At 38.3% G+C, this 13,426-nt stretch overlaps 1 protein-coding gene across 2 annotated transcripts in view; it reads right to left on the bottom strand.

Annotated features, from left to right (window-relative positions):
* The window catches only part of MOCOS (molybdenum cofactor sulfurase), a 257,223-nt gene that overhangs the window by 86,459 nt on the left and 157,338 nt on the right, over nucleotides 1-13,426 (bottom strand). For both annotated transcript variants that reach the window (XM_066185278.1, XM_066185269.1), the window contains one exon: nucleotides 990-1,066. In XM_066185278.1, the coding sequence (XP_066041375.1) occupies nucleotides 990-1,066 (77 nt within the window). The remainder of the gene's footprint in view (nucleotides 1-989; nucleotides 1,067-13,426) is intronic.

Genomic DNA, 13,426 nt, shown 5'->3' with positions numbered 1-13,426 from the left:
CTTAGTCAGACTATTGATGTAGATGAAAACTGCTATTGATTTCCACATGAACAAGACCTGAAGCATCTAACAGAATACTCCTCACAGAAGCCTTGCACTGTGAGGAAGAAGAAACCAGAATCCTTCAGATAAATCATGACAATAAACCTCCACAAACACCAGCTGAAATTACACTAAACTGAAAAGTACATAGCCTGTACTCTCTGGACTCAGGCGTCTTTTACATCATGATGCACTTAATGGCTTTATATAGGAAATCGAAGAGTGCACAGGAGAAGGGAGGGTCAGACATTACAAATTAAGTAATACACATACCTGATCAAGAAACCCATTTCAGGAATATCCTTTGTTAACCTGGTACATTCCACATGTGGAAACATGAACATGTCATGGTACAAGCCTGCTGCACAGCCCATGGCACAAGTTTCCCTGGCCAGATGCCATCTCCTGCCCTTTTCAGGAGAGTTCCTGACCCATGGCAGCAAACACAGAGAGATTGTGCTTTTGGGATGCTGAGCCAGGCAGGCAGCAGTCTACCCTGAGTAAACAGGGCACATGAGTATCACCCTTCACATACAGGTTCTGGTCTGAAGATCAGCTTGAAGTTTTATTTGGGACTTCAGCGTTAGCTCCACGTCAAGGGCTTCAAAGGTTGACACAGTGTGAGTCACTCAGCTACTTTCCAGTGTTACCTTCCTATTGCATCTTTTTGAGTGTGAGGCAGATGAGAAGTGCTCCATGTATTCAAGTCTTGCATATCCAGAACAGTCTGGACCCTTTATTTTTTTCTTTCAAACCAGGCCAGAATAATCCAATAGGGAGCATGTGAATAAGCCAGTTACACTGAAGTCTCATCTTCAAAATGATGAACACAGATAGTAAAACTAGAAAGGAAAATTAAGCTAGAGCCATAATAAATATGAACAGACCTGTGCCCTGAGCATAAATCCAGAACTGCAGTGTTCAGTATTAGAGTTATATTAACTGACCTGTGAGTTTTTCCAGAACATCAAATCCATGTTTCAGAGCAATGATATCAAGAAAAGAGACTGTACCATCTTCAAACCTAAAGAACGGAATAAATGAGCACAGTAAATACAACATGCAGCTGTGGTACCAAGTTTAAATCTATTTTAAGAGTTACTATTTTTAGATTCAGTGAATTTAACTTGCAAAGTAGGAACTCTTCCCTTAGGGATTCATCTCCCAGTCTTGTAGTGTCCTGTGAAGGAAAAATATGTTCTTCAAAGCAATAGAGGTCCACATAAACAGTTGCACATAGAAAGGTATAACTTTCTCCTACATAGAGTAACTATGTACAAACCTACATTAAAATACTGTTTAACAGTTATGTGTCATAAGCTAATGTCACAAGGTCCTAAGTTAGCTTCTGAGAATTTAGGGAATAGGTGAGAATGTAGGTGGAGACTTGCGTCCATTCCCCCACCCCCTGATGTACTTACACCTAACACAGTTGAGTTAGAAGGCTCCAGTAACCTGGTGCAAAGAGGAACCAAAGAGATCACTAACAAATCTCCCTCTGTGTGCTTCTCCTGGAAATTAATTTTTAACTGACCTGACAAAAGAGCATAATGTAAGGATGGGGGGAGGGGTGCATCCCCTACCATCATCTTTTAAACAAAACACCAAATAGAAGCAAAACTGGATTTTTCAAAACAGAAAACTGCAGCCATTCCCACAGTCCAAGAGGAGAAAGTGAAACTTCAAGATGAGAAACTATTCAGGAACTGAGGCATGAAAGTATTCAAGGGACCAGAAGGGACACCAGGGAAGCATCAAAATGCTTCATTTAGGCTTTGTGTGCACCACAGTCCACAAGAAGTTTTAAGGAGAAATCATTTATTTTTCTCCATCACAAAGACAAATGCAGAATAATGCAACTGGTGAAGTCAAAACTCTACAGAACTCAGTAGTTTGCAAGGCTGGAAGTGGGGTCACAGCAAGTCTCTCAGGAAGGAGCTATACCCAAAACTGTAACAGTTAATGCTGGAAATGAGCTCACTCCAAATCTCATGGTTCAATTTTAATTTTAAACTCCAACCATGAGGAAGAGACCTCCAGAAGGTCCTGGTGTTTCTTGGATATTTCTCAGAAAGATCAGATGATATCTACATTAAAGAATTAGAGGACAAGGTGGAACATAAAACATACACTCTTGTCAAAAATACTTTAAATACACATTTTAGACTAGAAAATAGGGGATTATTTTTTTTCCTGGATGGGTAATTTTTCATAATGCATGTTAAAAGCTTTTGGTCCGACAATTAAGTATGTCTTGTTAATAGACTCAAAGCTTAAAAATGTCAGATATCAAATGCTTTTTCTTTAATAAAATAAACATCAATAGAATAACATAATAGCTCCCACTTCTATCATAATTTTTCTTACTTCCTATTTTATTTTTCTATAGTTATCAAATATTTTCAACACTGCAAGTGACATCATCAGGTGAAGAACATATTAACCTTCCAACATTCTCTGGTGAAGGTCCACATAAAAGAAAAATGCAAGAGTATTGTGTATATACGATAATACGTTCAGCTGGAATGAAAGAAGATAGAGGCAGCAAATAATTATAAACCAAGTGATAAGAGAAAAGTGGTGTACTGATATAAGGATGAATGGCCCAAAAGAGACCACTTATGTTCACATATTTTAACATAGCATAGGCCAAAGAATCCATCCTAGAAAATTCTGCATCTTGCCTACTAATTATTAATAATTGATCTTGAACTTTAGAGGAGAAATCTCCCTGGTTGTCAGTGATGAAATGCAAAATAGCCATTTGTGATTTGAAAGAGACCTAACACCAGGAATACTTTCACAGAGACCTGTGGACCAGTATCTGAGGGAAGCATTACTCTGTCCAAAATCCATAAAAAATGTGGGAGGATGAGGAAGAAAAGATAAGGTGGAGGCTAACAGTTTTTTTGGAATTGAATACAGAAACCTTTTGCACTGGTTGCAGAAAAGGTCACAGCAGCCCCACATGTCTGCCAAGGAGAGATTAGAGAGAGGATCTGTGAGGGGAAACTGACCTGCTCTGCTCAGTTACTCACAGTGGCCAGCAAAGCAAACAAAACACTGGGAACTGGACCAGAGCAGAGACACTGGCACGGAGCCCATCCAGGCGACTGCACAATCGCCAACGGTTTTATCACTATCATAGCGATAAAATTGTAGAGAAGCACTTTAAAGGGCAACAAAGGTGCCAGCTAGATCATCAAAGATATATGAGTCCTACCCATAGTAAAAGGGGAGGCAACAACTGCATTTCTGTTTATCAGATATGATTATAAACTAAGCAGACAACTGCATCCAATGATTCACAATAGGAGAGATGCATGGATGATGCCACTCTTCCAAAATCTTAAATATTTTTATGAAAATAGTTCAGAGCTTAGGACTCTTCACTCAAAAAAAAAAAAAACCAGACTCAACAAAAAAAAACCAAAACAAAAAACAAACAAACAAAAACCCCACAAAAACAAACAAACAAACAAACAAACAAACAAAAAAATCCCAACAAAACAAAAACAAAAAAATGGGGCAAGTAAACCATGTTGTGGGCTTTTGGCCAAACGTTATGCTCTTATGGTTAAGAACCTTTGTGTTCTTAAATCAGAACAGCACAATTGTTGTGGCAAGATATGCATCCTGCATTTAGTCTTTCTCTATCACAAAAAAAATTACCTCCTGGGAGCTCCATGGCAAGAACCAGATGCAACAAAAGAAATTAAAATAATGCTAAAAATATCTGCTCAAAGACATGGGCAAGTCTCTCTTTCAACAGTTTAGACCTGGACTATTTTGTAACATTCCTCTCTTGTATTATGTTTGTTCATATGACCACCCCCCCCCACGCCCCCCCCCCCCCCCCCCCATTCCTACGTTACCAGCTTTCTAGTTCTGATTAACAAACCAAGGATATTTTGTTATTCCTATAATATATATATTTACACTACTTCTGGTGCACTTGACCCTCACATGTATTCTTCAGATTTGGTGAACATCTGGTGTGCAACTTCATGTCAATATTTTCAGGAATAATGTATAAATTCTGATATTTAGCACATCAAGCCTTAAGTGCTATAGCAATAGTCCATGGCAAAACATGATGCTAGGAAGGGCAGCTATTCCCTCCTTGGGACACAAAGAGCTCTCCCCCAGAATATTTAACAGTATTTAAGATTGAGTGGAAACATGCTCCTTGAATAGCAAAACATTGGCTTCAATGGCTATTTTTCTGTTTGGTACATTTGATGCTTCAAATAAACTGTTTCCCCACTCAGTGGCAGTTGCAGTGTTAGAGTAATCAGTTCAGGAAGAACATTTGAATGCTGGTCTAGAAGCCACTTCCTGAAGTAATCAAGATTTTTCAGCTGATGATGTATAAAGGATACTTACAAAGGCTAATACTGCAGAATACCAACCCAAGAAACAAGCAGCTTACCTCTCTTATCTAGTTCTTATTATAATTGATCTCACTTAATCACATCTGGGATGAGCTCAGTTGCTTAGCTGATTGTGTTTGTGAAGTGCTAATAGCATTTCACATCCAATTGCTATCTGACAAACTGGCAAAGCAACTCATGGCACAACAAAGAACAGAGCAGTGTACCTAAGATCTTCCCAGGAGTTATGAAGCTGATGAGCTGCTCTCCCTTTCCAAGTCACACACAAATTCTGCTTTTAGAAGCAAATTTTTTTGAGTCACAAGAGAAAACTATTGCTTTACAGTGAGCAGTCCTACCTTTGGGATCTTCCTAGGGATGGAGATGGGCTAGTCTTTCTTTGAATCTTTATTCAACTGGTTGTTATGACACTTCTCTGTTACACTTCTGCATATAAATGCTATTTTTTAAAGTCACCATCCCACACTTCAGGGCAACAGAAACACAGAAGGAAACTGTGACATCTTGAGCAGTTTCAATTCATCCTGCCCTTAGCCAGGTCACCTTTACAACAAAATATGATGACAAGAATTTTGGCCTTGACAGACGTGATTGGAAATAAAGTGCTGAAGAACTAAAAAAAAAAAAAAAACCCTTCATGTTTGAAAATAGGACTTAAAGGAAATTTGGTGGCAGGCAAAAATATTACCCTGGAGTTGGACAGCACTTACTTAAGTCAAGACTCCAGAAATTCCCTCAAGACCAATCAACCAATGCTGAGGTGGTGAAATACCTTTCATAATATAAGCTAGTCCGCATAAAAAATTATCCAAGACATGACTTTTAGGTGTTTTGGGTGGAAGCATCTGCTGCTGGATTGGGAATGCTAACTTGTTTAGCAAGCAGATGAGTGACTGAGTTGTTGGAGAGGTTTTTTTGGTTTGGGGTTTTTTTCAATTCATTTGTCCAGATAAAGTAAATACAGATATACAGACATTCTATCTGTGCATAGTATCACAGACTCATAGAATACAATGTTAAACAGAACCTCAAGAATCATCTAATCCAACCTTTCTTGGCATGGTCTAGACAAGATGGCACAAGATCTTGTGCAGCTTAATCTTAAAAGTGTGCAATGTTGGAGAATCCGCCACTGCCCTGAGAAGATTATTCCAATGGCTGATTGTTTTCTTTGGGAACGTCCAGTCAGAATCTCCTCAGGAGTTACTTGTACCTATTACCCCCCATATTTCCTATGTAACTCCTTAAAAAACAGGGAGTTTCCCTCTTCTTTGTAGCCACCCTTTAAATACTGGAATATGGTGATAAGGTTTCCCTTCTAAAATCTAAGCCATTTGTCTTACTAGTCGCCTTCAGCATGCTCAGCAGGATGCCAAGCTCCACAATATTGTGAACACTGCAGAAAAAGCCATTGCTAACCAAAATATAAATGAAAGAAGTTTTTCTTGGTTTGCATGTAGCAAATCCAGCAGTGCCTCTTTCCTGGCTGGCACAGCTAACACATGCATAAGGAAGTGGTTCTCCACACATTTCCAAAACTTGATAGATGATATGCTGGTTACTGTTTGCTCTAATGGTGTTTAGGTGGTTGAAGTCACCCATAAGAACAGGGTTCTTGGCGATTTGAAGCTTGCTGAGGTGTCCCAAATATTGCTTTGTTGGCCTTATTGTCTTGGTTTGGAGATCAGTAGCAGATGCCTTCTGTAAGATCCTCCTTGGAGATGACCCTTGTGATCTTGAGCCAAAGGTATACATAAGGCTTTCACAATCTCTGTACTTGTGTCCATTCAAGACTCTCTTTAACTTAGCGTGACTCCTCTTCCTTTCTGCCTGTCTTTACAAAAAAGCCTTTAACTATCTATTATAATCCTCCACTCATGCCAGCTGTCCCACCATGTTTAAGTTATTTCTACAACATAACTTTCTGACTACGCACGGAGCTTCAGCTCCTCCTGTTTCCCAGGCTGCACGCACTGATATGTATACACTCAAGGTAGTTGGTGTTCTAGTTCTCACTTTGGGAGATGGCCAAGGAACATTTCCACATTCGCAATTTCTATCCCGAACACAGGCCACAGCACTGAAACTTTGATAAAATCCTGTCACAAGGTCAAAAATAATCCCGCCTATTCGAGAGCATTGCTGAGTCAATGCAAAGTGCAGCAAGGGAGTGTGGGGAGAACATCACTGTCAGCCAGCTGCCCTCCCTTACACCAGGGTAATGACTGCATTTAGGTCAAATGAACAGAAGTCATTCCCAAGTTTCTAAAGCAGGTAAAAGAGAATGCAAATCCACAGAGAGTGCATATTTCTTGAATAAACTCCTTATCTATTTTCTTTTTTTTTTTTTTAAACACTCCTCAAGAGTGGAGCTGCCCTTTGAAGTGAGATGTTACGAGTTTCTTTCATCTTTTCAATTCATTTATTTTCATCTAATTAAAAAGTACAATACAGAGAGGTTCTTGGTATGCATTTAAAAGTAGTTCATTCAGGTCCTATTTTTCAGTTCTTAGAGGTACTCCATATCACCACCAGATGAAACATCTGTCCTGGCAAATTCAATTTTTACATTTTATATATTTTTGTGTTTATTCTAAAGTGCATTTTCTGGAATTATAACAGCACCAAGGGTATACAGTATAAAGCTCATGGCTGTCAGAACAGACTGTTTTCAGTCATATTCGTATTCTTAGGTTAGTAATTGCCATCTCTGATATTAGCAGGGGAACAGATTTTAATTGGTCTCACTGCTTTCCAACATCAAAACCCAACATTTGCACAAAGAGTATATTTGTTTTGCTTTTCTTTAATTCAAAATATATCATTACTAGGCTACAAAACCTTTAGGGCCCTGCTCTGCTCTTTATAACTTTTATCAGCTCCTCCTGAGACAAAGTTCTCAGGTACTCTTCCAGGATATTTTTGTGTCCACAGGACATGATTCCCTTTGTCTGACTTTGATTCCCACAGGTGATACTCTTCATTATTAGCAATTTGCAAGTTGACTGTATGAGTCACTTTTTCAACTGAGGGAAATCCTGGTCACATTAACACCAAGAGCTGAACTTTAACATAGCATGTCCCAAGACCAAGCATTTGTCTGTGGGCTTTTTGATCCTCTACTAGTAAAATCTTTGGAACACAATATGATCCACAGACAACTAACCTCAGGTACACGCTCCATTTTGACTAACTTTGTTTCACACAGTGAATACCATCGAAGGAAGTAAATAAAATTAGGAGATGGCCTGTTATAACAGACACATATGCTACCATTAAACCATTCTTTCATAATTATCTAACATTTGTGTAATTGCCTGCACAGGAGCATACTACAGTAAGGCAAGAATTTAAATGGTAGGAGGGCAGTAACAAATGTTAGACCTCTGAATAATACACCTAATCTCAGCGCTTCAGCAACTCCTTTTCACCTGTGTTAGTGGCACATTACACAATCACGAACAGTGACTACTTCTCATACAATGAAAGGGGATCCAGTGCCCTAAAACCAGCCACTTGTGGAGAAGAAAACTGAATTAATAAATCAATCCATTTTTATTTTTCAAATGTCTCTGTGCATCTCTCTCTTATGTACAATTTGATGAACTCCTAGCTGGTAACTTTGATCACTATATATATCTAGAAAAATCTTCTCCATTTGCACTGAAAAGACTAGCAAACCTTAAATTTGTTACTCAAATTAGTCTGCATGACACGTGATTTTGCAGATTATCAGCTCCTCAGAGCTCTGAAGCAGTGAACAAGTTATATCTCAGGGATAACATACTCCCTCTGCCAATCCCTACAAGGACCCTCCAAAGTAAAATAATGACAAAACTACTTTTTTTCTTTTCACCACTAGAAGTCATTGGTCACAAAACAACCAATGCACTGCATGTCAGAGGCCAAAAGTTCCCTTCCAAATACATAAAACAAGCCAATATATTTTCATTGCATTGGTGTGGCAGAGAGGGAGAAACAAAAATAATCTTTCTCTTTTAAATTCCATTATACAAAAGGATATTTCCTTGAGGTATATCAAATTTAAGTCTTTAGGAACAAGAGGCCTGCCTGCTGGTTAACTACCCTCAAAGAATAATATGTTCAACTATCAGCCAGTTAGTTAGCAATTTATACTCATTCATCTTAACTTGTAACTTATTAATGTCAACAAGCACCCCATTAAGGTGCAATTCAGTGTGAGCAGGCGTATTGCAAATGATTTCTGTATCTGTCTGAGTATTTAACATTTGATATGCATTATACTCCCATCATTATATATCAATAATCCAAATGTTCACACCTCTGTTTCCCGTGGGAAAGTAATATCCAGATATAACCCTAAGTAATAGTTAAAGTGAGCAATTTGCCAAGTGTATTTGCATAAACTGTTCACTGATCAGCTATGAGTAATAAATCATTAATAAAAATTCAAAGCCCTTTCTTTGATTTTCTCCTTAGGAGGAAGGAAAGGATGAAAGACATTCTGGAAGTAAATTTTTAATGGGCAAGAATAGGACCAGCTGTAATAATTTTTCTATGTTCAGTATAAACAGATTTGTTTATTTCCTATGAAGATTGAGATGTAATCTTTCATCCTTAAGCAGGTACATTTAGGGACAAAGAATAACTTTGTAATTAACTGCTAAAGATTTAAATTGAAAAATCAGTTTAGGAATTGGCAGACAAAAAATGATCCGCTTGAACATGAATTCAGCCTTAAAAACCTACCCCTAAAAATACCACTGTCTAATCATGCGTGCCAGTGAGGCAGGCCCAGAGCAGTGACCTTGGATAAGATTAGCAACAACTTATCATCAGATAATGGAGAAAAATCCCTATGAGTGCTTTCCAATGGGTGGTCTCCGGTCTGTGCCTTAAAGGAGGGGTTGCTGCAATTCATGAACTTTATTTCCACTACAGATAAAAATGAGTTCAGCAAAACATCTGAGCATATTATTTCCTCAGTTGGGGGGAGGTGATGTGTGTGTATGTGAAAAGACTTCTCTGATGTCATCCAAAAAGCTTCTTTCTCTAGAAAAAAAAATCCTTTCCAGAGGTAATTTTCAGAGGCAATGTATACTCAAGATTAGCAGAATGCACTGGGAGCTGTGAATTAGGACCATCATGTTAAACCACTCCGTTGAGCCAGCATTTGGGAAAGATGTGCTCTTCTTTCATGGCAACCCAAAAACTAACTTAAAGAGCTTCAAATGCTGTTACTGTCTGTAAGAAAGAGGCCCAAAATGTGCTCATGAACTCAACTAGACAGGCCAATTGTATAAGATTTAAGAGGATGAAGTGCTGAGTCCTGTGCTTGGGTCACAATAAACCCAGGCAGTGCCACAGGCCGGGGGCAGAGTGGCTGGAAAGCTGCCCAGTGGAAAAGGGAGGGAGCTGGAATTGTTTAGCCTGGAGAAAAGAAAGTTTTGGGGGAACCTTAATGCTCTTTACACTTTTCTGAAAGGAGGTTGTGGGCAGGTGGGGGTCAGTCTCTTCTGTAATAAACAATAAGACAAGAAGAAACAGCCTCAATTTGCACAGTGGGAGGTTTAGACTGGATATGAGGAAAAATCTCTTCATAGAATGTGTTGTCAAGTTTTGGCACAGGCTGCTCAGGGAAGTAGTGGAGTCACTATCCCTGGCATTTAAAAGCTGTGTAGATGCAGCACTGAGTGACATGGCTCAGTGACGGACTTGGAGGTGCTGGACTAACTCAGACAAAATACAAGCAGGAAATAATTTTCATTCTTATAAAATGGAATGAATGTTAAGTGGATTTCAGAAGCTTTCATGCATGTACTGAATATTTCATAGGTGTCAGCAAGAATATAATGCTATCAGTGTTTTTGTCTTTTACTTCTGAGGTGAATATGTGTGTATGTGAAACTTTTGTGGTTGGTGGCATATACCAGCTGCAAGTAGTAACAAGTGAGCACTAAGCAGCTAAATTCTGTTTAATGCATGATATATGTAGAAACAACACTGTGTATCCAGAAAAGCTGGCAGCTTGACAGAACTGGCATTATTAAATTACTGCTATGAAACAGCTTAGGTTTAGAATAAGGTCTTATTAACTAGTTTGCATGTTGAGACCTTTGGGATAATTGTAAAATCATCAAAGAAGAATGGGACAAGACAAATACAAGGAAGACTTCAGCGAATGAAACATTCTAAGGTATATGAGTAGCCTTTTTATGCCTAGGGGATACAATCAACTGAGACTTTCACAAGGAAAAACGCTTACTGCTTCTGCACCTCTCTCATGCTTGAAAAAAAATTTAAAAAGTGTATAGTAAAGTCTGCTACACCAAATCAGGTGCATCCTGGTAACTACCTGGTTTACTGCAAACTATTTTTCCACCTTGGGACTATAATATGCAGATTTCTTCCAGTGCTTTTTTATTTTTCAGCATTGCTGTGAGGCTTGCTAATACTTCATGCTACCTTGTGAGGTCAACAGGTAGTTCCTCAGTGATGAAGTCTGGGAAGTCGAAGAAGTAAGCAACTTTTTTTTCCAAGGACCAACTCTAACTGATTTTCCAAGCATTGACTGGGTATTGGGACCTACCAAATTTCCAGAAAATTGAATTCACAGCAGCAATACTGAATTACCAAGTACTCCTAATTTCTCACTTTTTAAGTAGTTTGCAGCTTACACTGCAGAAACCCAAGAACCCTTTCCATGCAACTGCCTCTCCTCTTCAACAGGAGTGCAGTGATGCAGACCCCAGGAATTTCATTTCCTCATATAATCAAAGTTTTCCTGGACCTGCATTGATAAGGTCAGAAACTGGAGGAAGTTCTGGAAATCCTCCAGTCATCCTAGTCCAGAAGAAAGGATCATCTGAACAGAAAATTTCTTCAAGTCAGGAAAATTCTGGCATGTTACCAAGCATTGCTGATGCTTGAAGTAGGGAGCACAGGGAGATGACTCCTGTCCCTGGCTTTGACAGAAAAGAGCATGAGTCACATAGCTGAGGAAACAACAGGGTAGAGGAACAGCAGAGAGTTAGGAGTGTGTGCATCAATAGAGAAATAAAAAAATTAATATTCATGGAATCATTTGTTATGTAAGCAATATCATCCCAGCTATCACTCAAATAGAAAACAGGATAGTGAGTGGGTGAAAAAAGCAGAGAAGTTTATATGCTAAGACAAAGTATGTGGGCTACAAATTGGAGGGATTAGAGCCACTCTAGGACACTACCTTATTAGTATATGGTTGAAAAACAATCACAAACAGAAATCATGCTAAAGAAAACATAAATATAGGAGACACAGTGGTGAAGAAAACTGAAATGTTTTGAATTGAAATGCTTTCAGTGAGATGTTCAAAACAAGAAGGACTAGTTGCTAAGATTCTGCTACAGGCTATGTAGGAAAAAGAAAAAATGTTTTGGGTCCAACAGGTACTTTTCAATCACTCCCACAGAAATAAATATAACTTTAACTTTTCTTCAGGCAAAACCAAGATAACAGAAAGGGTTGGGTTCAATTTTTACTTAATATTGGAGCCAAACCCAAACAAAACCTGCTACAAATAAAATAATTACCTGAAAAACAGCTTTTACAAACAGTTATACAATACACAAAGGGAGACTTTGATTGATTGAAACCCTGGTCAGAGGAATTACAAGTTTACATGTCACAGATGGATAAGCAACCTCAAATGAGATTTTGAATGTGACTGGGGCAAAATGAGACATTAATGAAGTTATTTGGCAAGGAACACTGAACTGAAATAATCACACACTTAGATAAAGAGGAGACTTACAGTTACTTGAAGTTGAGATTAAAAAATATGTGGAATTTGCATCCCAAAAGTATGAAAGAAATAAAGAAAATGAACTTTTAGAGAAAGCCTCCAGCAATAACCTGCACTAAAAAAAACCCCTTCATATGAGAAATTTTAGTACTTCTTATTAATGATGACATGAAATCAGAAAAAGTGCTCTCAGGGAAGGAAGCAAATGAGGGAAAAACAGAAAGCACAGTGATAAAGTGAGAATTCCCAGGAGCCAAGCCCTGACAAAACAAACCTGAACAGCAAACTATTCTTAATATACAGACAATGAAAAATATTAAGGATATATAATGTATAAATATTACAAAAAAGGAATATAAATAAAAAGAAAAGGATTATGATTGTTATTTAAGAAGCAAAGAGCTGGTGGAAAAGTCTGAAAACTACCTGAGTACTTGGACTCAGATTTTAAGAAGGACTGATGAAAAACATAGGTCAGGAGAGGGTGAGTCATGGCTGAAGGTGTGTGGAAAGTATCAAAACCAGAAGTTATTGCAACTGGTGGGGAAACTCACTTCAAAGGTTTTAATGTAGCTGAACACCAGCAGACAGATGAACTATGTCCCAGAATTATAAGAAATTGGCATGAAAAACTCTGTAAGCCAAATAACACGGGCCAGTAAGCAAATTTTTCAAATCAGGAACAGAAAACAGAAAACACAGTGTTTCTACTGAAGAAAGGGAAACATGGAACAACACATCTGTTAGCTTGACCTCAGTGTTATGTACGTTCTGAAAACAAGTTCTGAATGAAAGCACAATTAAATGAGTAAATAAAAGCATGTTCAAATGCACCATGGATTGTGCCAATGGAAAATCAATCCCAGAGAGGCTGCCATTTTAAAAGCACATTATTTTTCTAGGCAAAGGAAATGCAGATCTAATTTATCTGGATTTCAGTAAAATATTACCTCCAGTGTTATATGAAGAATTATTATAGAACAAAGAATATTAGAAAAATGTTACAGCAGGCCAAGAAATTGTGCTGAAAGGGGAACTATTATGCTAGAAAAAGGTTTCCCATTTAATTCCTTGAGCACTGGCTTTGGGACAAGTATCTCTTTTAGTACTCTCAGTAATGATCCTGGCATATAAGGTAGGAATAAGAAGATAAAATGGGCTGCTGAATCGAAGTCTGGAGACCATCAGTGCAGGAGATGGAGCTGTATAATGTGTGCAGTAA

This window comes from Chamaea fasciata, unplaced genomic scaffold (assembly GCF_029207755.1).
Source record: "Chamaea fasciata isolate MVZ Bird 193981 ecotype frontalis unplaced genomic scaffold, bChaFas1.0.hap1 SCAF_1, whole genome shotgun sequence".
Lineage (NCBI taxonomy): Eukaryota > Metazoa > Chordata > Aves > Passeriformes > Sylviidae > Chamaea > Chamaea fasciata.
This window is presented reverse-complemented; position numbering and strand designations above follow the sequence as displayed.